Source organism: Electrophorus electricus, chromosome 18 (assembly GCF_041902795.1).
Source record: "Electrophorus electricus isolate QZ-2024a chromosome 18, ASM4190279v1, whole genome shotgun sequence".
Taxonomy (NCBI): Eukaryota; Metazoa; Chordata; class Actinopteri; order Gymnotiformes; family Gymnotidae; genus Electrophorus; species Electrophorus electricus.
Window position 1 is genome coordinate 13,412,395 of NC_137514.1, and position 26,193 is coordinate 13,438,587.

General features: G+C 37.2%; 1 protein-coding gene across 17 annotated transcripts in view; it reads right to left on the reverse strand.

Annotated features, from left to right (window-relative positions):
- Positions 1 to 26,193, reverse strand: part of dmd (dystrophin) — a 112,073-nt gene that overhangs the window by 6,905 nt on the left and 78,975 nt on the right. For 7 of the 17 annotated variants that reach the window (XR_014118290.1, XM_035534646.2, XM_035534638.2 and 4 more), the window contains 14 exons: positions 15,873 to 15,934; positions 14,090 to 14,164; positions 13,304 to 13,505; positions 12,308 to 12,393; positions 12,018 to 12,175; positions 9,429 to 9,595; positions 8,167 to 8,278; positions 7,838 to 7,974; positions 7,241 to 7,279; positions 5,955 to 6,020; positions 5,352 to 5,417; positions 4,828 to 4,986; positions 4,435 to 4,678; positions 999 to 1,119 (listed from right to left, as the gene is read on the reverse strand). Coding sequence is in view for 14 of the 17 variants with exons in the window: in XM_035534646.2 (XP_035390539.2) it covers positions 999 to 1,119; positions 4,435 to 4,678; positions 4,828 to 4,986; positions 5,352 to 5,417; positions 5,955 to 6,020; positions 7,241 to 7,279; positions 7,838 to 7,974; positions 8,167 to 8,278; positions 9,429 to 9,595; positions 12,018 to 12,175; positions 12,308 to 12,393; positions 13,304 to 13,505; positions 14,090 to 14,164; positions 15,873 to 15,934 (1,694 nt within the window). In the remaining 3 variants the exon portion in view is untranslated. Of the gene's footprint in view, positions 1 to 998; positions 1,120 to 4,434; positions 4,679 to 4,827; positions 4,987 to 5,351; positions 5,418 to 5,954; positions 6,021 to 7,240; positions 7,280 to 7,837; positions 7,975 to 8,166; positions 8,279 to 9,428; positions 9,596 to 12,017; positions 12,176 to 12,307; positions 12,394 to 13,303; positions 13,506 to 14,089; positions 14,165 to 15,872; positions 15,935 to 25,200; positions 25,336 to 26,193 lie in introns of those variants that run through there. The other 10 variants (XR_004776988.2, XR_004776987.2, XM_035534641.2 and 7 more) reach the window with 7 other exon arrangements.

A 26,193-nucleotide genomic window follows, 5' to 3' on the forward strand; every position in this document is an offset into this window, starting at 1 on the left:
TGTAATAGACATATCTGGTGTACAATTCTTTTAAAAAGAGGCAATCCTGAAATATTAAAGTTGGAAAACCAACAGAATTTGTACTATTGGATGCTCTGCAGTATGGGATGATAACATGATCTGAACATTTTGTTTGTCTTGCACATGATAATTTTCAGTGTTTTTTTTAAATTTATTTTTGGTTTGTTTTTTTACAGCTTTGTCCCATGATATTACATGTTCATACAAATAATAAAAAGTCCCTTTGTCATTCTCACAATCTGTACAAAGCTTTGCATGCTGCTACCAGACCATTTTTGGAAGCCCAGTGTCTTGTTTTGTAAGTAGCCAATAATTTAACCTTTAAATTATATGTGAAATCTACAGTAAAGTCAAATAAATGGAAGACCATCATAAAAAAAAATTTTCTTTGTCACCATATTCAACAAATAGCTTCCTTTTTGGCAGAAAAACGACAACAAAAAACTAAGCATTAATAATTCACAAAATTTTGCATGGAAGTTCTTTCTTGAGACCAGCCTGGGTTTATAACAATAGCCATGTTATTTTGCACAATTAATTCAAACCCATCCAAAAACAGTCATATAAAAGGGCCTGAATCATTTTGCTTTTACTTTAGACAGTATAGGTATAATAAGAAAATATATTTCTACAATATATATATAATTTTTCTTTGAAATGCAAATTTGCCTTGGAAGTATAGAAAATATTATAATTTATTTCACTATCCAAGGACATGTACTGTATAGTGAAGCATAGGTCCTCCTGATCAGGTATAACAAAGTTTGGACTGGTGCAAACCCATTCTATGTACTGCATGCATAAATTACTTATAGAATACTTAATATATTTATTTTTATGATTTAAGATTTAACATTCTTTAATGGTCTAATACTTTGTGAATCTTTTGAAATTCAACTTCAATTACTTCAGTTAAATCTTAGTGAATAATCCCAGCATTGCTACAACTTCAGAGTTAAATTGTTAGGGAGATTTACCCATAGTCTCTGTGGTTTGGCTTGCAGCCACACGCAATGAGGCCAGGCTGGTGTCAGATCTCTGGGAGGCAGTAGAAGGAGAGGACAGGGTAGTGCCATTCACCTTGGACTCAGTCTGTGGCTAGGACATAGGTAAAAAGGAACCAGAAAAATTAGGCAAGGGGCGAGGTGCAGTGTTTAGCATTTGGTACTTTCCTCTTTTTTTTGGGGGGGGGGGGGGGTTACTCTCATGTAAGCGACAGTGACAGTAAAGAAAATGAACAAAAAAAATATAGAAATTAGGAGTTAAACAATGGCCCTGATTGTTGGTTTCATTGTGCCCTCATCATTTCCCCTTGGGGAAATGAGGACAAGTTCTTGGAGATAAATATGGTCTTATTACTGTGTGTGTGTGTGTGTGTGTGTGTGTGTGTGTGTGTGTGATTTTTTATATATATATATATATATATATATATATATATATATATAATATATATATATATATATATATATTATATATATATACACTAATTATACTGTTCAGAAGTCAGCATAAGAACATAAGTCCAAAGAATCAGATCAGTCTGATTATGCCAGAGGTAGTATAATGTCTGATATTTCTCAAAACCATAAGCCCTAGTAGCTATATTCATAAGAGATCCGCATTTAAAAAACACTTTTTGAACCAACATTTACAAGTACATCCAAAATATATATATATTTATATTTTGTAGTCGTATGTTTCATAGAAAGTGCCTGTTTTTCTCCTGAAGCATATAAATAGCAGAAAAATAGGCATTCACACAATCAATCATTCTCAACCACACACCTTCATACATTTTAAGACATTTCATAAAGAACCAAAATAATTGCAAGACAAACAGCAGACAAAGATGCTCCCCACTGGGGAGAGGAAAACCTTGGAAGATTGCTACAGCAACATAAAACATGCCCGTCGTGTGACCTCACATGGCACCACAGTGCAAGCCCCTTAACCTCTGATTACATAAGTACAAACTCAAATCTACCAAACTCTTTGAAAGTAAAAAAAGACATGTTGAGCCATTATGGAATTGGAAAATTAAAGTTCATTGGCACAACAAAGAAAAATTCTGATTCAAGGTAGAGCTCGGAAATCTGTGCTCTGCAAAAATGGCCTTTAAAAGTGGCAAGAAAACAAAATATAGTTAAATGGTGTGTGTTAAAAAAAACAAAAAACCAAACAAAAAAAACCAAAACAAAACACATGAATATGAAATCTAAAGGAATGCTGAAAAAATAATCAACAATCAAAATAACAAATCAACCAAACTAAACTGTAGGGCAGCTCCGCATGTTTTTAAATTTCATTTTAACACAATTTTATGTTCAATAATTTGGTTAGCCTGTTGCTGATTTGTCTGTGCTATCTTTCTACTCTCATAAATCCTGAACCACAAAAGATCATTAAGGAAACCACTTAATTATAGTCAACAATAAGCAATGTGTTTAATTGTGTATTTAATTTGTAATTTATTTAAATATTTAGTCTATGCCTACCTCTAAAGAAACTGATTAGCCTAAATGCAAATAAACCACACAAAATTCCCCATTTGTTTAATTTTAGAGCAAGTACATAACCATCTCTTTAGCAGGCCACAGGTTTACTTGGGTGGTTGTCTGAGGTATTTCAGCTTTTCCATTGCAGTTTATTGTGATTTGGCTTCAGAATCTAGTTGCGTTTTGAAAATTTTACAGTACAAGTAAAATAAATAAATAAATAAATAAAATCATTTCAATCATCAGATAAACCATTCAGATAGTGGGCTCCATATAAACAGACTGAAATGGTTTTACAGGCTGTAAATTAATTTGCAGTATCTGTGGGTAATAGTTGTGTGCATTATTAAATATTGTGAGATCAGGCAGGTGCATGTTTCTAAAACCATCCAGGACTCAGTCAAAGTGTTGTTCAGAAAAGCTAGAGTTATATCAGGAGAGCAAAGAGGAATTAATCTGGCACTAATATCAGGAACTAGGTATCCACAAATCCACATTGATCTTATGAATGTTCAGGGAGATGACAAGGCATATCTCAGGAATAGGGATGTAAAGCAGGACAGTCCAAACTCACCAATCTATCATATATTCCATGTTTAGATTGAGGTGAATCCTGAAGCAGTAGAGATTGAGTGTCTAACGTATCACAGCTTCTGAGATACCCTTGTCCTTAGAAAGGCGACTAGCCAGTTGCCACACCATCCGCAAGTTTGATAAGTCTGATCACAAGTCTGACGTGTCAGCAATAACTTGTGTCATTGATCAATAAAAAATAACCTCAATGTTTCCTTTAGAAAGACCAGAGTGAACCACTCTTCCAGTACAAAGAGGAGTTGGATGAAAATCATGTTTCTTTATCCAGACTAAAACTCTTTCATGGGTTATTATGGATGTAGGGGAAAGGTAATGGAATATAGAAATTTCAAACATTCGAAATTGCTAAGTATAATAAAATCATACTTATTACTAAATCCATTACAAGTTAAATAACATGAAACGTATTCGGTTTGTTTATGTATTTGGTTATAAAGTTGGAATTTTTTTATTTAATACATTTTTGACTAAATGTTATGCTCAAGCAGCCAAGGGTTAAAATGCATTTATTGGTTACCTTTTTAAGGCACTCAGTAAACCAACCACAGTTATTGTTTAGAATTATTTTCCCACTGTGAAGGTTCACATCAGAATTTTCAATAATTTTATGCTTCTATTCAAACATTGAAAAGTGCATACATGCTATAGTAGCCAAGGTATAGCTATTATTTGTAAATAATTAGTTTACACCATGCATGCAAACCATATGTAGACAGATACAGAATTAAGTATGTAATTCTACAATAAAGTCCCACTTATGTCATATCAAAAATAAAACACCATCTTTCTACATTACCAAAAATGTCTAAAATGCAATTTGTTTTACTCGACTATGACCCTGACCATGATCCTAAAAATCTAAATTCACTCAACATATTGCATATTCAAACAATCTTCAAAGTAGCAAAACTGACCACCATGCTTAATTTGTTAGCCACCCTCTACTCCATTCATCTCTGCCCACTTAGTCACCACAGGACTGCTGTCTGATAGAGCCTAACAGTGACAATTACGCATGTAAAAACTGCAGGAAGTTTTTTGTTGCACTTGGTAAATTGTTACCAACTCAATCACAACTATACGACAGTGCCAGTGCTTATGCTGTCTTGAATTGGCCAACATCCTGAGATTATACCTAAGAAAGTAGCCAGCCAGTGTAGGTACAAAGTAGATGTTTCTATTGAAGAATCTGTGAGTGTATATGGCTAAGATATAATGTATTCTAGAGAATACATTTTTGGTGCCAATAAATACAAAATAATTTGAATTATCTATAGTAAATAATAAAAATAAGATAGTAATCTTAAAGAAATATCCTACCCACCTGCTCCAGTAGCTGTCTAAGACGTTTAAGCTGAGACTCCAGCTGTTTGTTATGGTCTTCCAGAATTTGCATTCTGGCCTCCAAGCGTCCTTTGTGCTGCCTCAGCAGTTTTGCCTCGGCAATGAGCTCAGCATCACGGGGGTTTTGGGGCGACACTGGCAGCATCTGTGGAGGCGAGGGGAGGGGCGAAAGGCCCTTGTGGTTGTGGGCCTTTTTAAGTCGATCATACTCAGCCTGTAGCTTCCTGAAACATTGAGAAGGACAGAATCATTTGTGGGACTGTAACCATGTCCAAGACATAATGGAAAAGGGGAATGGAAAAAAAAAAAGCTGTGAAAACATCTGAGAGCAAACAGGTCACAGAACATCTGCCTGCACCTGAAGGTACTCAACCTGTTCTCCTGCTCTAGATCGTTGAGAACTCTCTCAAGTTCTCCCTTCTCATCACTCTCCATTGATATAAGGATCTGTGCAGGACTCTGAGGCTGGCTTAGGGGCGAGCCCTGATTAAGGCTCTGGCAGTAGTGCTGGATCAGTAGATGCTCATCATCCCTGCAAAGAACAAGCCCATGACAAGAATACAACCTCTGAAAAAACCCACAATTCACATATATACGGTACAAATATTTTGTATATGAAGTTCATAAAAATTCAGCCCATTTTTTTCCTATGATGCTCTGAAATCTTCATATATAAATACATGCACAAGCCTTTTTATTAAATTAATAAAATTGAAAACAGAACATTAAAATATCTTGAGCTAAGTGACTATACTTTCAAAGCTCTAAGGCGAGGTATTCAACGCGTCTGAACTTGTGCTATTAAATAAGTTGTCAATATCCACACTTAATACTATTACACGCATTCTTTACATTTATTAGCATTAACGAAAAAGCAGTAGAAGGGCAAAATCTCACATGCTCTCATTAGGTGAAATATTCTCATTCCCATATGAGCCATTTCGATTTTCCATTTCAGCTAGCCTGTGGAATAGAGAAAAGGAATCGCAAAATAAAAATGAAATTCCATAAATAATTAAAGTACATGCATTTATAAAATGCTCACTCAAACATGCAAATAAGTACATTTAAACAGTAGAATTTAAAATGACTATACTGTGGAAAAACATTTTATATAAACCAGACCTCTGAAATACATACAAGATTTGTTTTCTCAAAAAGCTTTGAAGTCATAGTCTAGAACGTCAACAATAAATGTTATTACCATGAGGCACATGATCAAAACTCTATACTTCCATAGAGACAAACAATCCACTTCTTTGTTTTTTCCTTGCAAAGTGTTGTCATAGCCTAAGCAACATGCATCTTCATTAATTAATTTTATTTGTATCGTTATATTAAATGGATAAAAGAACTATGCAACCTACCTTCCTAGTGTTGCTTCTAAATAAGTTTGATACATTAGCTCACATCACACCAGGCAGAAAACTGCCCATATGGAAATTAAGTTTAAAAATATAAGAAAAAGGTTCCTTTCTTTTTTCAAATCTGACGTCCTACCTGTTGGCATAATGCTCAATGCGGGAGTGGGTGTCATCATGAGACAGCTGTGGCGATGATGCTGGCCTATCAATAACAGAATGGAAAATGCAAGAATAAAATGGGTCAGCAAATCAAAATGTTAACGAGCCACCATCAACCCTAAAATTAGGCATCTGGGCACATGGGGTCACAACAAACCTGTGATGTGTGTATTGCCTGTTACCTCTGTTTTGTCCTTTATTATTTAATGTAATGTACATTTCATTTCTGTTGTGCAGATGTATGCAATCGTTAAGATTGACTTTTCAAGTCAGTCTGTCAAACACTGTCAAAGTGTACTACAGCATATTGGATATACTTTTTCAGAAATCATGACTCTGAAAATGACTTCTCAATGGTAAATCGAAGGAAATACATTGTTTTCGGGACTAATTTTTACCTTTTTTAGATTCTTATATTTCATGATCATATTTTTATGATATTTTCATGATCGAGTTTTTTTTTTATTGTTTTGTAATTAAAAAAAAATTTCACTTTGTTTTTTTGTTTGTTTGTTTATTATAACCAGATTGTAAGTATTGGCACAATGATAAATTATTACTATTATTAATTGTTTTTATATTGAACAGTTTGGTTACAAATACAGCTATGAAGTTCTTCACCCATGTCTGCTTTGTTTTTATGCATTGTGTTCTAACACATGATTGTCTAATTTAATTATAGTTATCTATTTAATTATAAGAATTATGTGAACGAGCAGGTGAAAAGTAGTTCCAAATAAAGTTGTTGGTTTATGTATAATACTCCACCTGCCATCTTTAAGACTGAGATAGTCCTAAAGATAGTCCCTGTAGCTTCTCACTGGATGTAAACACAGTCCAATGAGTTTTAAGGCTAAAAAAAATCTCATTAAATCTCATATGTGGTTATGATTTAATTATACATGAACCACCTTTAAAAAGAAAAAAAAAACAATTTGAAAATTACTCTGATGTAATCTGATGTAAAACCATGTAATAACCACACCCTAAAGTTAATAATATTTGGGCAACATCTGAAGATGGGCAATGAAAATTGCAGAATCAGGTTAAGCATGTCTAACAAATTGTCCCAATGTTGTAAAAATAGAGTAATTAAACTAGAGGCTTGCACGAACAGGAAATAAACAGCAAACAAACTAGTCTTAATTATAACAGTCCTACCATTACCCTTAAGCAAATCAAACATCTTCCCTTTTAATGCAACAGAGCATTAATAAATGTACTGGTGTGAATGTAAAAGTGCTGGTGTGAAACACTACTCACGGATGGTCAACAGGCCAGAAATTGATTAGTGTAACAGGCCTTCAAGAGAAAAATCAATCAGTCAATCTGGTGGTTAACAAGGGCAGTGCTTCTCTCTCACACATACACACTCAAATTCATGATTTCATGTTATGGTTTCTTTACAATAAATGATCAGCCTCATTAAAAATATCAATATGGAAGATACTTAAGGTAATATTCAGATAGCAATCTAAACAAATAAATTCTTAGTTAGTGATATGGTTCTTTATTTGTTAGCCCATTGTGTGGATGGGATGAAATGGCAAACAAAAATTATAAATAAATAAAATCCTTGGGCACACTACTGTCCAGCTACTCTTAATTACATAAATTAAGCACAGCCAGTTCTAAGCATGAAATGGGTGAAGGTAGGATCATAAAAGTTATTATGGTTGGATATTTTACTTATTTTATTTTATTTTTTTAAAGAAAAACCATTACAACTTTAAACAGTTTGATGTTAGTTTGGTTCTATGTTCATTATATCCTTTACAAGGCTCAAATACACAAAATAAAATCATGCACAGCTGATAGCAACTGTGGACACAGAGAAATGCAATGATAAAAGCCTCTTACGTCTCCATGTTATCACCCTCCAGAATAGTCTGCACAGGAAGGTAACCCATGCGAGGGTGCTTGGCAAAATAGCGTTTCGTCCTGAATTTATTCTTCAGAACTTTGGCAAAATCTCTCACATCTTCTCCAGAGGTTGTCTAATAACGAGACACACACACACAACAACAAAATTATAGATATATTGCTCTTCACATTATACATTTCAGAATTATTGTGAACTGAACATTTAAGTTATTAAAAATATTAGAAACACAGTCAGGCCACAAAGATATGTCCAAAAAGTTCACTTATGCACAAAGTGATGAAGAGAGTAGCATGGTCAAACATACCGGAGTGCAATATTCGACCATGGGATATTGCATCTTGTGACCCTTGGCCACTCTGCCAGAGAAAAAGCAGCTCTGGCAGATGTCATAGTTAAAGTGCTTTAAGCTTCTGTACCTGCAGAAGAGCACAAGGTTAACATCCCCACTAAGAGATTTCTGAATCAGTGTTATACTGCACACCCCACTAAATGCAAGAATGAAGGGTCAGTGAAAGGGCTGCATTATATAGCCTCTGTACAGTTCACTTCAGAATGTTCAGAAGCAATTACATCTGCAAGGGGTGACCAAGAATGAGTAAAAATTCACATTTAATATGTAAATTATATTTAAAATTGGAAAGCACACAGAATTATTTCACAGATTTCCACAGGACTTTCATAACTGACAGCATAACTAATGAGCTGACCACAAGCAGAAGGTTTAGAAAATAAACTGGGCAAAACAGGTCATAGCTTTAAAAGGAAATTAACACATCACTCTTTTCCACCTAGAGCCAGTAAATATGTTAAAGCTTCACAAGTATAATCACAAGTGTCACACTTAGATGGGATACTAAAAAAAGAAAAAGAAAAAAAAAGATTTCAGGGAGAAACTGTAACTGTAAGACTCACGTAGAACTGCAGTGCTCCTGTTTCCTGGAAACCCTGTGTGCTGCAAGTTTATATTTATACATAGCTTAAAGTTGCAGCACAAAGTTTTAAATATAAAACTATGCTAAATATATGAATGCTATATATATATATATATATATATATATATATATATATATATATATATATATATATATATATATATATATAAAAATAAAAATCAAAATTTATATTTAACATACATATATTTAGCATAGTTTTATATATATGAATTAATCTATTTATTTATTTTGTGTGTGTGTGTGTGTGTGTGGTGTGTGCGCGCGTGTGTGTAAAGGGGGGAGGGGAGTAAAAACTGCAGAGCTGTACCCAATGAAGCAGAACTTTTCAGACAGAAGTCCTTCACTTTGGTTTCACAGCTAACCAACAACCTCTATCCAAAATGTCCTATTTCTCTGGAAATGTAGAGGTATGTCTGTGAAATCATGGAGACCCCTTTTTTTGTGTGTGTGAAATAATTATTGTAATTCCAATCCTATACCAAGAATCGCATTTATCCAACTCACACTTAACGTCTCAGCCTCTCAGTCAGAGTCAGAAAGAACTCGCCCCAAACCTGACATTGGTTCAGCAGCCTTAATTGCAACACGTTTTTGGCATTTGAGATGCATGTACCTGAAGCCAATGATGGGACACTCCTTGCAGATGTTGCACTTGGCCTGGTGCTTGGCTGTCTCTGCAGCAGCCACCCGGTGAAGTACAGGGAGCCAGACCATCGACTGAGGCTCCAGACGCATCCAGTCCAAGAAGACTGCGGCCTCCAGCTCCGGTTTGTTGTTTGCCTTTGGACAAACACAACCCACACAGAAAAGGAATGGCTGAAAATAAACCATTTTGTTTATTTCTAAGTTTGTTCAGGCATTTTTAGCTCAGTGGTTAAGTTATTCCACTATCAGAACGTTGCCAGTTCAAGCCCCATCACTGCCAAGTTGCCAGTGTTGGACCCCTGAGCATAGCCCTTAACCCTCAATTGTTCAAATTGTATTAGGACATAATTGTAAGTCACTTTGGACAGAAGCATCAGCTAAATGCTCTAAATGCAGCTTTAGGTTTGCCTTCCTTTACTAATGCTTTTGCACGTGAAACAGACTTCCTTGACTGAAACTAACAAGTGACATGGCTTTTTTAAATTAAAAAAAGTCTTCTCTTTTAGAGATCTAGAGATTTTCTTACTATGTAATCTGCACTGATGTAAGATACATGTGTAATACTACTGACTGGCTTTGAGTCTAATTGCTAAGTGTGCTACTGATGTATCAATGAAAAGTTGAAAATGGCTCCAAATACAATACTAGAACAGCTCTGGGGTGTCCAGAGGATACATAAAATGCTCCCACTAGAAACATTCACTTGGAGCTAACATTAAATGCAAGTCTTTTTTTTTTTTTCTTTTCTTTTTTTTCTTTTTTTTTTTGCAAGGGCGCACACAGTATTTAGAAGAGGAGACAAAACTATGCTTTTTCCCCTAACTTCTGACCATATGAGGATGGAAGCGTCATCAGTTCATCCTGTACGAGGCACTTTTGTGACCAAAGACACCCATTTTGGATTAAAGATAACAGTATGAAGCAATTTCTTGCTCATTTAGATTCAAATGCAGGCTTCCTGCTGGACCAACAAACATCTAGAAAATGCTAGATCCAAACCATATATGTAGAGTGTATGCTTAGTGTCTCATGGGATTAACGTATCAAAACGCAGAATCTTGTTGAACTCACACACATCAGGAAGTGCATGGTTAGGGTTAAAAGACCTAATCCTAACCCTTCCCTATGAGTTGTAGAAGCACTATTGGTTTGATGTGACAGAAGGCTTTCAGGTCACACATGGGGAAAAGAATTAACCAGTCTTCTGTTTAGCATTTTCAAGCATCACTGTAGCATCATGTACTGAAAATGTAATTTTCACTAAATGATTACTACGAGCAGAATTAGTGCAATAAATATTACTGCTGTGAAATTGAAAATGTGAGTTGCATAATCTCAGATCCGACCTACATTCACTGAATGTACTTCACTAGTTACAAAGGTAGCCATACTCCTCTACTTTTTAAGTACTGGTGTAGTCATGTCAAACTAAGGAAATGGACATAAAACTGCATCACTGCTAAACATTATTACACTTCCTTACTTAAATCATGGCATTATAATACATAAAACACTTTTCTCTAATATGAAACACCAAAGCAAAATTGGAGATAAAAAACCTTCTGGAACTGCTGGAAAACACTATAACATTAATATTAATGTTATTATTTATTAATATTAATATGAATAAAGAATGAGTTATTATAGATCAGTAGTGGATGGATCACTCATGATAGGGTTTTACTCCATGTAAAGTTTAATAGAACTTTGCCTGTTCATTCTGATTATTACATTCAGAGCTTTCATTACTTTTTATGAATGAATGAAGTGTCAGCAACCTAAGCCTGTATCAAGATGGGCCCTGAAGTTTCCATGCAATAAAGCATTACGTTTGGGGGAGGGCAGGGCTTAAAGTGGGAAAAACAAAACTAAGCAGACAAACTGCAACACTGTAATGCTTCAGGAGATATCAATTATTGTGATTAGCAATAATATCTGTTATCAACCTAAGGCCATGCCTCCATTACTCCTTTACTTGTGCTTTTCCGAATAGAATTTGTAACAACCTTTTCTAAAGAAATAAACAAATAGACTGAATTCCAGACAATTTCAGACATGACTTTTTGCAATCTTTCAAACAATTCCTAAACTTCCAAAAACACTGAACTGAAACACCTTACCTCACCCTAAACAATCAGTAAATAAATTAATAACTACTACATTTATAAAGAATATGCCCACACTTTAAACAAAGCTGCAGGCTTAAGGACTAGTATTTAATCAGCATGTTGGTCTTCCATTATTTAAACGTGTTTAACCTCATGTAGGTGTGAACTGTTTTTACCCATACCATCTATAGCTGCTTGAGTGCATACATATCTATTTACCAGTCCATAAATAAAAAGAATGCAGTATGGCTGTGTAAGCTTGGTTTCTGTTATTACTAGTTTCCATCCTTGCTATATATAGGAAATATAGTTTCCTAAGGGGCTCTGAGACTAATGGGCTGATCGGGCACACTTCCTTCAGAAAGGGTGCTTCTGGGACATGCGGCTCCTGTCTCCATGGCAAATAACAGAGTGAGTAGGATGTGCCGTGCAGGAACGCCACAACTTACAAACTGAAAGCAGCTGCGCACGCTGGGCTCGATGTTGCTTCCTCCGAATGACGCCACCTCGCCCAGCTGCCTGGGGATCTGGATCGAGTCGTGCAGCAGGAGGCCGAGACGGCGCTGGTCACAGAAGCCTGTGGCACTAGCCACCTGTCTAAATAAATCTAGTGGGAACACAAGAAAAAACCTGTGTGATGCACATACACCAGCTGAGGAGAAAATATGCAAAGGTCACCCTTATTTACACAGGGATGGGATTTTTTTGTATTCTGCTTGCTTTTATTGTATTTACATACATCTGTATTTATCCTCAAGGTGAGCTTTGCAGAGGGAGATTATTCCAGTTTTGAAAGATAAAATCCGGATCTTCCCAGTTCTACCTCTGTGAAAACAAAATAGAAAGTTACAAATTTATAATTGTGTAAAAGATATAAACAAAGACCCTTCAAAATGTTAATTTCGTCAATTCAGGACCTTTTCAGACCCACTAAGAGCAGGTTAATAGCTAACATAGTGACACAAAACCACTAAGAAACGGCACTGTTTTGCAATGCACTGGAAAACCCCACTGTGCAGTTGATGGCTGACTGTTCCTTGGGCCAAAACTGTCCATGTTTATTTGTGAGGAAGTGATAATTTGATTAAGTAAGTTCCAGATCATGCAGCAGAACTGAAGTGCACTTTAACTTCCCATGCGCATGTTTGAGATCAAATATCTAAAGACAAGCAAGGCCAAATCTGTGTAGCAGTAACATTTTCTAAAACTGTAGGCAGAACAAGTGATGAGACAGGGTAATGCATAACCTTTGCTAGCTTGAAAAGCACTGGGACATGGGCCAGGCTGAGGGACGAATTAGTTATATTTTGTAAGCCTTTTGTAAACTTTTGATAGTTTATCCTCAGAACCCATGGTAGCACATAATGGACTGCTGATGGCCTGCTGGTGAATTTTAATCCCAATTTTTTATTGAAGAAATCAGAGAACTTACTACCAGTAAGGTTTGGGGGCCCCATAATCCCTATGGAAAATCACTGAATCGTCTTGACTCCTAATATTTGTTTATCAAGTTTATAAAATAAGCTGCTTTGGTTGCAATGAGCCTGATGATGAGTAAACACGTCACTGGAATATGTAGACACGCAATTGTTCACTGTAACAAGGGTAAAATCTCCTAATAATCGTTATTCTCAGATGTAATTTCTGTACACTGTACAAAAAGCTTCAACATCACTATGTAAAAATTATGCTTCTAGATCTGTTTAATGGCCTGGCCAAATGATATCCTACTTACGTGTCATAAACATTCAGCAACCAGTTCAGACACATGTCCACACACAGAGGTACATTCACCAGGCCACGGTGCTGTTGCTCCAGTCGGTCATAGATGCTGGTTAGACAGTTGATTACTTGAATAATGTCTAAGAACTGCTCGTTCTGTTTCAGACTATGTTGTTCAAATGCTTCACAGGCTGCTGTCATCCCTAGTAGGTCCACTGCACAAGAAAGTGTACAGTTCAGCACAAAAATAGAACGCCTTTGTATACAACAGTTGGCAGGTACATTTCTTCCATTGCTTCCTAGCGGCTGGAACCATACATTCAGTTATTTCTACTACCATGATGTCCCCACAGGAGATTCAATGTACTGACCGTGAAATTCCCTGGATATTACTGCCCCTATTTAACACCAGTATCTGTGTCTAACCAATGAATGAAAAACATAATAAAATTTTATTTTACAATAGTAATGTTATTGTGATGTTTACCACCACAGCACTGATTTTAAACACTGATATCCAGATACACAGTAATGGGAGAATAAAAAAAGCTGTGTTTTGATGTTTTGAATAAGGAATAAATCATACAGTGGTGCCTGTTCAACACAACATTATGGGTGGGTTGAAATGGATCATAGATTGGGAATTACTAATGCCTGGAACAGCATATCTACGCTAGACTTTGGCCACTGCTGGATTTCTGTTAACAAAGAACAATAAACTAATCAGTTATGAAAAACAAACTCAGTCCCATGAGTTGACATGACATACAAATTAGCATTATATTTGAAATGAACTCACAGCACAGAGCTTTCTGCAGGCGTCGTAACTTCATTGCTGTCCTGTATGCCGAGAACCGGACATTGTTGAGATCCGCTATATACAAAGAGACAAGGCACTGTTAAATAACAATAATAATAACACCCAACAATTTTTATACATATTTTTATTACACATATTTTATATAAAGAGTAACAGGAGTGAAGTGCAACTAACACAATTCATTAATTATAGGCTATATAAAACCTAATTGGAACTGATGCATTAACTTCCTCCTCCTAAATGTACCTAATAAATTGTAATGCCACTAACCACTGGAGCGTGAACTGTGACACATAGAAGAAACAATCACCTTTAATAGTCAACAGGGACAAATTAATTGGGGCACAGGTGGGGTGAGGGGGGTGCTGGGTTATTGTGTTGTTTTGGCTCTGTACTATGATCACAGTGGAACCAAAACAAAGCAGTCACTATGAGGTCAAAGATCAGCACCACCACTGCAGCCAACTATTATACTCTGAAGTCTGACGACTGACTAGTTCTTCACCCAGTGTAAGTGAGTCAGCCTTTACTCATCTCTTTGCCAAGTGGTTTAATTTTGACCAAAGAGTAGTATACTGTGTAAACAAAGGCTTATAGATACAGCATAAACTTGTATATGCATTGTATATACTGCATAAGATGAAATATATATTTGTATATATACACACATACAAAACATATCTAGACATCAATTTTAAAAGTCAACAAAAAAAAAGCAATTTGTGAATGAGGCCAATAATTGTTTCAGGGAAAAAGACACTGGGAATATGGCACAATTGTGCAGAAAACAGGACAAATAATTATCATGTATGAAGTATGAAGAGTGAGCTGCCTTTTTATTAGATGCACTTTTTCAGTGTATAAGAATCACAACCCCTTCTGTACATATGAACCCCTCCCCATTTGTTTTCCAGGCATATAAAGGAAAGATCTGGTACATTCAGTAGCCTATGTTAGAGTGTAGAATGAACTGTTAATCTGAGCAATAACAAACAACATAATGCAGTGATTGCAAACTAAAGCTTTTGGACAGGCAAATTCAACTGCACAATGCTCTGTGCATTTAATATCTTGATGCAGGATGTGATATACTGCAAAAATTCATTGAGCGATAAAGTGCCAACTGCCACTCTCAGTGCAGGTTAGAATCCAAAACATTTGGTTGGTAAGTGAGGAACTATAAACGGTGAATCCAGTAGTATATTATCTTCGGCAACTTTTCAGCATTCAAATCCTAGTATTTAGGGTACACTTGTACACTTTAGGGTACAAGTTTATGGAGCTAAAAAGTTTAAGCAAAACAGCCTACATGTATAATAACTGGAATTGGCAGAATAGCTCACTTTCTTTTCAATAGCTGGCTTTGTTCTTGTACATGGTGTTTTCTACTTATATCATTTGGAAGACAAAGTAACATACATATTTCACAGTATATAGGTTATGCTGACTGGAAAGGCCAATTCAACATAGCTTGTCAACACATCAGCATAGCTCAGGAATGTCCTCCCTTATCCAAAACGAGATGATGTGACAGCATGTTTTCATTTTTAAAAAGTCACAGCTCGTACAAATGAATCAACTGTTGTCGGCTTAGCAGAACTTGCCCTGGGTAGAGAAGGCTATTTTAAAATTGTAACACTATTTTGGATTGTCTCCACCTTGCCCCCAGATTCTTGGCCAATTTATTTAAGAATCTGTCCATAAATTAACACCAATGCTGACTCGAACATACCAGGAAAACAATTCCATTAAAACCCCCTACCTAAAGACTGGTAGAGTTCCGCCATCTTTGGATGATCCCAACATGTTGTCTGTGTCTGGTGGCTGTAGGAAAAAAAGGGGGGAAAAGGTTACACAGTCCCTTTCACCCTACATACTGTTAGATGCTATATGTGAAAAACAAAATGTTGTAATGTCACAAGCAGAACACCTTAGCACTGAGAAATATTAGTGTTTTATGTGGCTCCTTAATGTCTCTAAATCAGCCACCCGGTGATGTACATAATTGGAGTTAAACTCATTTTAAATTTCTCCCAGCTATAGAATGTGTGGAGTTAAGCTTTTGATGGCTAGGCCATTACCAGGAAGGGTTCCCAAGCAGCCTGCTATCGTATTATTGGACTAATAATGATGCTGTGATATTTCAAACTGTAGTACAAGTCTCTTCAGGAATTAAAACTGATTAGCCAAATGGACTCATTTGGACCATTATTTCCTAATCTTATCTGTTTATAATAATGCATGCATATATCAGCAAATTGGAAGTACAAATGTTTTGTTTATAAGCACAAAGATGTACAAGATTTAATAAAAGAAATTTGAACACCACAGATTTACATTATTCATTCCAGTGTAATAAGAAAATTTACATTGTAAATTTGCATTGTAGATGCAGCAACACACTAACTCGTTTGTGATAAGACATTTAGCTGACATTTTTATCCAAAGTGATTTACAATTATGACTGAGTACAACTTAAGCAATTGAGGGTTAAGGGTCTTGCACAGGGGCCCAACAGTGGCAACTTGGCGGTGGTGGAGCTTGAAGTACCTTAACCACTGAGCTACCACTGCCCTTGCTAGGTGCCACATCATTTCAAATCTAGCAGATATACTTAGGCCATGGAAGTTAGAAAGGCAGATTCATCCCTGTCATGCAACCGTGTGCTGAAACAACTGCTTCACTTAGTTGGGCCACCCACCAGGAGGATCCAAAAAAGGCAAAGCAACACTGGTATGCCTTGACCAAGGAAAGGTAGCTTGTGCTTGCTACTGAAGTTGTGCAAATAGTAAAAGACAATCACCAGCCTCACACCCCCAACGTCCTCACCTTCTCCTCACTATCTGAGAAGCATCTTCTCACCTCCAGTTAGCCTCCTTCCCCCAACCTTGCTCCCTTTACCTCTGAAAGTCCTGCATTTCTCTATCAGTCAGCAGCATCGGTGTTATCAGGCTCTCCAGACTACATAAGGTGACACTACAGGCCTGGCCAAGTCTTACCATTCATCCTAAAACACGGCTGCGATCAACTGGCAATCAGCCTTCACAGACACCTTCGATAGATCTTTGGATCTCTACTCCCAACATGCTTCAAATCCAAAAAGAAAACAAGTACTAAACCCTAAACGCCTGCAGGTTGGTTGCAGTGAAGTCATGAAGGTCTTTGAGCATCTTATTATGGCCTACATGAAATCTATCACAGATGCCCTTAATAGAACTTGTCAAGGCACCTGTGCAAGAGTTGGACTCAATGTGGACTTCAGCTCAGCTTTTTACACCAGTCCCAGACTGTTTCCAGTTCAGACTCAGCCATCTGTTTGTGCCAGACCCCATCTGTCAATGGATCACAGATTTTGTGACAGGCAGGTTACAGCAGGTGCAGCTGGGAAAACACCAGACCCCCAAACGCTTAGCAATGGTCAATGCAAGACTGCATGCTCTCACCCCTTCTATTTTGTGTGCACCTCAAATAACTATCTGTGAAGATCCTGCAGTTTGCAGATGACACCATGCTGGTCAGGGTCTGATAATCTAGTTATACACTGCAAATCACTGAGCCCATCCTCAACCGCTCTTTATCCACCACCTCACAAGAATGAGCCATAACTCCAGCACATAAATCAAGACAACAGAGAGGATTATCAAATGTAACCTGTCAACAATTTAGGACATGCAACTACAGAGTTATGAAATGTGCTGGTAAAATCAGTTGGCAGCCCCTTACAGAAGCAACTACCTCTTCTAAAGGTCTATTCACTCACCACTCACTCATACAATTCTTTGTATGTGCAACATACCAAGCAAAAAAGAAGCCAAAAAAAAAAAATTCTGATTCTGAACCAGATGATCCTACATGCTTTAAAACATAATATCATAAATTTAAGTGCCACAGACATTACAAACAATAATATGTTAGGTAAAGTTAATAATTCCCTTCCATTCCATTCGTTGTGCTGAACGTTGTGCTGTTGAGTAATAGGCCTATCTATACTAACTCATTAAACTTAAGTAGTCATAATTAATGTCACTTAAAAAAGGTTAAAGTAAATGCAGTCTTTTCAGAAACCACTCTGTTTAACAAGCTCTGGCAGCTACCGTTGGAAACACAGAGAGACTTGGTGGTAATAGACAAAAATTATGTAAGTCGATTGAATCAGGCAACCACACCCAAATATGAAAATAACTGTGGTCAGGAGCCAATATGGCAGCTCTATGGCAACACAGAAATGGACTGGCTGTCTTTCACACAATGTTTGTCAGCTAGTAACTAGTGACTTCAGTAATGTAGCTAGCCAGCAGGGTTTTCTAAACTTGCCCCACTGCTGTAAACTTCTGCATTTTTGATTGTTTGCAAGGTAACAAGTGTCATACAAACCTATGACACTGATCCTAAGAGGGCTTATTTTTCAGTACAGATCTTAATACACAGTGTAATGCGACAACACTAAACAGATGCTTGTGGATGAGATTTAGTATAAACGTAACCACAGTACAGGCTAAGGTTGAAACCAGTAGAGAGCAAATAGTGCAATACAGGCAAATCCAAAGACAAAAGTGAGACAGGTAATGATCAAATCTAGATCACTGCCTAGGCAAAAACTAGGCAAAGGTACAGAGGTAATCTGAAAAAAAAAAAAAAGTCCAAAATACAGGCAAGATTGGGTGTACAAAGAGGGCAGTCAAGAAAAAAAAATATACTCGGTATACTGTGAACACAGATAATACCTCACAATGAGGAAGTGGTTTAAAAAATAAAAAAAACTGTCTTAAATACTCAAGCTAATTAGGAACAGGTTAATCAGTATTTGAGAAACTGATCGCCTATGTTTTCCTGGAGCATTCTGGAATGTTGAGTCCTGTGTAGTAGGGCCACGGGGCAGCATGACAGTCATTGAGGTTAGATAATATCTATCTAACTGGTGTCAACCACAAAATATTTAAAAATTATGTGCCGAAGCTGTTGCATTCCCCATCAGCCAGCACTCAGGTGCAGCATAAAATCAGCCATGCTGTTCCTTCACCATAATCTACTGCCTCATCACTACTTCCATCCCTCAGAAGAGTCAAGATCCTCCTCCACCTTTAATATCTTAAAGACAGAGACAAGCTACTCAACCACCAGAAAGGCAGCTTCACTCCCTACCCCATTGTCATCAGGAGCTCCATCCACCATGACCTTCTGTAATGGAAGAAGATAGCCCAGTTTCAACTAGTGTGCCACACTGATATTCTTTGGGTCCCCCCAAAGGGTGTCAGCACCACATTTTCAAAAGAAACTCTGACCTGGCGTATTTGTAGTCTGTTCCATTCCAGTGCTCATCAGAAAGAGAAAAAACAGGGAATACGTCAGATACTGTAAATCTATACGACCTACAATGTGTAACCTGTATGCCACAGCTTTTGGAGCAATGTACACCAATTCAGCTCTTCTCCATATCAGATAACTCACAAACAAGTCTCATTTAATTAATGATTTTATTTATAGACCATGGGTTTGACTTCTAGCTTGTAACCAAAACATGGATAAATTAATGTAGTGCCACAACCATATTAACTGAGTCAGCACCACCAAACTTCAACTCTCACATGCCAGCCTCTCCTGCCAGCCAGAAAAATGGAGGTTCAGCTGCTCTATTTAATGTTTTTTTTTTTCCAATTAAAGCAATTATCATTTGCCTACTTTACATCCTTTGAGCATCTCTGTGTAGTCCTGAAAGTGGTGTAGTTCAGATTTTTTAAAATAATTGCTGGTGATTTTAACATACATACTGGCAATCCCAAGGACAATCATGCCAAGGATCTCTGTACCGTATTGCACTCTTAAGTGTCTCTCAGCATGTGCTTTGTAGCACACACTGTTGTAGTCACACTCTGATTTGGTCTCTCAAAAGGTAATAATGGTGCCATGCACATTTTGCTCATAAAAAGTGTACCTGTGCTGTCATTTATAAACCACTTTTTATAACTGATGCGTCTGGTCTTGAGTGATAACTAGTGAGAACTCTCAATAATGATCTGACAAAAACTCTGTTAAGGTAGTAGTTATGCTGAGAGAAACCACCTGAGTCTGTTGATCTGCTGGACAGCTTCAACTCAAAAACTGTTAGTGTTATAGACAAGATTGTTCCAATTAAAGCTACAACCCTTTCATGCCAAAGAAAGCACCATACAGAAATGCTGCCGCTGTTTAAATACAAAGAGAGAGAACATTTGAAGGATGAATGCAGGTAAAACAAAACTTCCGTTTCACAAAGAAATATTCAAACATAGGCTGCATGATTACAATACAATATTATGCAAAGCTAGACAATCTTTGTTGTCCAATGTAATTAGTTCGCATTTTTTTTAGCACTAAACTTCACACTATCAGACAAGGCATTAGTATGTGTATATCCACCAAAGAGACTGTGAGCTTCCAATGAATCGCCATCACCACATAAGATATCATGGTTAAACTGTCCCAGTTTAGTGATATTAACAATGGAATTTTAATCAATACAGTGAGTTACCTCAAATCATCTACTTGCAGCCTTGATGCCTTACCGACTAGCTTCTTAAAGAATGTGTTTCACTCAATAGCAGCCGACATACTTCAGATAGTAAACACTTCACTCTTATCAAGCATTTTTCCTAACTCGGTTAGCAACTGACTACTTCCTGTTAGCAACTGTTAGCAACTCTTAAGTAATTACAAACCCATTTCAAATCTACCATTCATTGAGAAAAATCACTGAGAATCATTTCAACAGGTTTTCTATCCTTGAATAGCTGTATAGACAAATTTCAGATAGGTTTTCAGCCTATTCGTAATACCAAGACTGCTATAATTGATAATGTCATTTGTTTATAGACTCTGGGAAGGTATCAGTTTTACTACTGCTTGATCCCAGTGGAGCCTTTGATACCATAGCCCATAACATTCATATACATAGACATGAAAAGTGGGATGGACACCCTGGAACAGTCCTAAAATGGTTCAGTTCATATCTGCAAGGCAGGAATTACTTTGACAAAATAAAAAACAATGTTTCTAAAAGAGTGCCCATGAACTATGGTGTCCTCCAGGGTACGATTCTTGGGCCACTCTTATTTAACACGTTTCCTCTTGGCCAAATCTTAAAAGAGTTTTGGCTATCTTACCATAGCAATGCACATAACATTCAGATTTAACTGGCTCTCTCCTCAAACAACTATGGTCCCCTTGACTTTCCTTGTAAGCGCCTTGAGCACATTACTCACTGGATGGACCAAAACTTTCTGCAGTTCAATAAAGGTGAAATATAGATTATTATTTTTGGCAATAGCAATGAGAAGCACAGATTAGCTGCTGTTTTGGACTCAAAAGCCCTAAACTCTGTAGAGCTCTCTCATAATCTTGACATACTAGACTCTGATCGTACTTTTAGCAGTCACATCAAATATGTTAGTGATCAAAAGGTTTCCTGACAAGCCAGACTTCATCTATGCTTTTATCTCTAGCAGGGTTGACTACTGTAACGACCTCCTGATGGGATCCACCAAAAAGATAATCAAAGCTTCAGTTGATTCAAAATGCAACTGAGAGTTCTCACTAGGAGCAATACATCACTCTCATTCTTACACTGTCCTTACTCTGGCTACCAGTATATTACAGAGTTGATAAAGATATTATTTCTGGTCTATACATCGCTTAATGGTGTACGACCAGGGTATCTATCTGCTATGCTGCAGTATTATGAGCTGGGCAGAACTATATAAGATCATTAGGAACTAGACCTGCCAGTTAGTCAGTTAGTCCTGCCAAAGGCAAAGACTAAGCACTGCACTTTCAACATTTAAGCACAACAAATTTTATTTCTTTTATTTTATTGTCTTGATTTTCATGTTCTCAGTGTTTATATGTTTCATTTGATGTTATGCACTTTTAAACTTCTCCATTTAATTTTTCAAATCTTTTACATTAACTTTAAGTTTTCTATTTAAAGTATTAGTACTCCAACTTTTTGTATTAACTTATATTAGCTTATTTTTTTATTAAAGATATGCTGTTAGATTTTGCAGTGTATGAAAGTATGCCATTCTCAAGCGTACACACAAGAAAAAGCATCACTGAAGAGCATGAAAGAGGGCCCGTCTTTGGATTGACCTAATGGAGGTAGATTCAAGCACCTTTCTGTCCAGGCCAGGAGATTTATAGACCATTGACAGGCCCTAACAAGCATGTGTTTAGCATGATTTAGCATATTCTAACAGTGACAAAGAGCACTCTTACTGGAGGAAAATTCACTTTGGTCCCTAGTTAAGAATGGTCTACAACCTACCAAAATAATATCTGATAAACTGTGGTCATGTGTTTGAAAGCTGACCAGTGATAAAAATGGTAGAGGGTGGCTGACAAATTGTACATGGCTACATGGCCTTAGTAACAAACATTTCTCAAACTATTACTGGGCCAAATAAGCTGTCTTTGGTAATTTGCTAGGAATACATGTTTATGAACTGACTTCAGGTTCAGAGTGGTCCTATGAATGGTAATAATTGTCTGTCCAGTACTATATGGTCTACTATATGGTCTAACTAACAACAAGCAGGCAAACAAAGCTTCTGAATTCTAAAATGAATAACAATGCAATTAACAAATACCAGCCCTAAATAACAAATAATGTATAACTATACCCTCCTTCACCTGCGCCTTCATTTATAGACCTGACATTTTTCAGTTCTTGAATTATGCATTTTAAATCACATTCTAACATTAATAGCAGACCTAAATCCACTGTTTCCAGTCTCCTAAACCGTTCAGTTTCCCCATTGTGGATAAGCACCATATCCTTGGCACTGTACTAAGTGATGTTTCGCCATTGCTTGCTTTCCTTGGCAAGTGGCATACATTTTCTAAAAGAGACACTATCTTCAGCAGCAGTGAAGTCTGTAGGGAAGATGAATGGCTCCCTCTCTCACTTTCCTCATGCTGAGCAGGGTGGCTGACGCAAAGATGCTGAAATAAGTTTCTTGTACTAGTGCACCCATTGTGACTGGCTTTTTGCGCAATTTGCACAAACTGCTTTGCGTGCTTTACATCCAAACTACTTCCAATGGAAGTGGGACTGTTTTGCTGAGCAAGGTCTTCTAAGGACCTAGGGCCCTCATTTTAAAGACATGCAAGGCACAATCTTAAATGTAATGTAATAACACCCTCTAAGACATAAAAAAATTACCATCATATAGCGGTAGCCTATGACGTTGGCTAAATAAAAAGAGTTTGACCTTTGCCTCCTACTCTTCCATTATTTTTTATCTGGATGTTACTGTAGGTATAATCACTTACTGAACTAAATAACAATTAGTGATTAATGATATTAGACTTCTGAGGTCAATGTTACATCAATTATTTTCAAAATTGCCATTAGATTGACAATTTACATACATTTACATATAGAAGAAAACAATGTATGCATAATTAACCATAATTAAGCCAACAGTTATTCTTCATAGGCAACAAGTTGCTTATTGCTGTCTTCAGTGCTGAAATATTAACCACTTTGTACTTACTGCAGCCTTAGCAAACAAGTTCCCTTGCTCATGTTTTAAGTGTGCACTGCTACCTATTGTACAGATCTGTGAGTTAATCGGTAAACTTGGCACTTCTGGTTCATCAGTCTTACACTGTTTCTCAATTTGGTTTCTAATTTTGCTTAGAGAAATTGTTGTCTGAATGGACTGATGAAGGTTTTTAGTGGCTATGCATATTGATGCTGCTTTTGCTAGTAACAAAATTACCCCTGACAACAAGATTAAGCTGTGAAGGATCTTGATGAAATGAAATCACCTAGACACCTTCTCTGAACTTGACGAAACTTTGAGTGCGTGACAGGATTGTAACTGTAGCGTAAGCACCACAGTGTGTCCTGTTCCAACATGCACTATGGATGCTTCTAAAAGGAGCATTGCCAGCTCTGCAGCCCAGACATCAGTAAAGAACACAGGCATAGGTCTTCCAAAAGGTATTTACTCAAAAGTAAAGCATTCCGTTTCTGTAATCTGTTGTGCACCATTGCATATTCAGAGCTCATCACAATAGAGAAAAGTCAACAAAATAGCAAAGGACACATTTCATTTTAAGTTTTAACCTCCAACAAAACAAACACTTTAAACTGTATATATAAGCCTATATAGAATTTTAAGACAAAACAAAGCAGGCAATTAGGATGTCCCTTTCCATCTCCATTGTAAGATCTGGGCTGAAACTGCCTGCACCCCCTAGGCACAGGCAGTGTGTAGGACGTGGTAATAATGGCCTTATGCCAGCTCTCCCACAGAGATCCCAATACCTACACGTCTAAGACACCGCAAAGGGCGGAAGTAGTGTAAATGTTGCCTTGGACAGGAAAAAAAATAAACTTTAACTGCTCTAGTTAATAAAGGAACACATTAGCTAGCCAGCCAGCTAGCCGTGCATGGCTATATTCCCACGCATATGCATTCCTACGTCCCTCAGTGTACGGACAACACACTACTGTACAGGTTGCGTTCACAGCACACAGACGTTATTAGCTAGCTGGCTACGAGATTACGATAAACAGTGGAGCACAGCCAGTGGTAATAAATGCCACTAGTGTTCTTAGTGTGTGGTGTTCATTTAAATGTGCCACTTGATTATGGTAGCTAGCTAACGTTAACATTATAATAAGCAGCCCGGGTCCATACATGTCTAGCTACTATGGTAGAAGCTTAAAATAGATAAAACATATTTCTAGGTAGCTAAATGATTCCTATAGTTTGTCCAAATCAATCGACATATCTACTTTGGGCACAGTCGATGCGTTAAGGGATAAGCAGATGAGGGGCTTTTTTGGGATGAATAACAAAATATAACCAAAGACCGAAGCACAGGAATGTAGCGGAAGCATGAAAATATCGATCTGCATTTGCTCTAGCAGAGAGGAGAGGCACCTGCTGGCCTGTAGAAAACGAGGGGGGGTGGCATTATCTACAATAGCTCCACCAGCTAACGTAGGTTAGCCAACACAAACTCCTTCAACGTCCTCTATTTTTTTGCAGGACAAATCAATCGATATGTGACCACTGTACTACGAACGGTATCAGACTTACGTTCTTAGCTGCTCCCTCATCGTTTTCGATAATACAGTTTATCCAAATGATATCTTGGATATCCGAGGACTCGACAGTGTAGCAGGTCACTGGCTCGGTGTTCCCTCTCCGTAGGGAGAACGCATCCGATTTCCCTGCAATCTCCTCAGGAGAGCTGCTCAGACGAGGCGGAGCTATTTCGCTTACTCCCTTCCCCCAAAACTCTTCACCGAAAAGTCTAATGGTACAGCTTGTTAAAAGGAACAGTATTTTACTGCCTGATCAAGGAGCGGCGTGTTCTTAATAGTAGGTTAGAGTGTTAAGAAATGTATCGAAAGAATAGTAGCACGTAGTACAGTACGGACTTCTCTGAGCATAAATCATGTAATTCATATTTCGTGTTTTTTAAAAATATATTTTCCCAATATATGCATGTTTTAGCTAATACAATCAATGCAAAGTAATTTAAGCATAACGAAAGTCTTTATATTTAGGTTGTAAGCGTTTAAGTGTTAGAAGAGAAAATGATAACGAGAAAAGAGCTCGGGCCATGGTTAGGCGATATTGCTTGCTCCTGAAAGTTCGTACAAAGATGCTGAAACTACTAGATTCTGACACCGTCATGATGGAAAAGGGAGACAAACCTCCTATCCAAGTTTTGCCACTTCAGATTTACCTACTGTTTCGCCGGCTCCACCCTGGAACGCCACAGATCATTTCCCACACCTGCATCTCATCAACTTGTCCCATAACTCATATAACCATAACCCATACCTCATTTGCCTGCTAAGCATTGCTGATCTGTTGTTCCATCTTAGGGTTATGTTTTTGACCCTTTACCTACCTAGATGTTCTTGATTATGGAGGAAATAATTTTCCAATACTTTCCCAGGACCAACATAGACTGGCATGTAGAAGTTTTAAAGATGACATTTCTTTAATATCTTGAACATAATTTCTATCTTTTACAGTCCCCCACCCCCAAATATAAGAGCTTGTAGGCCCCTTTTTTTT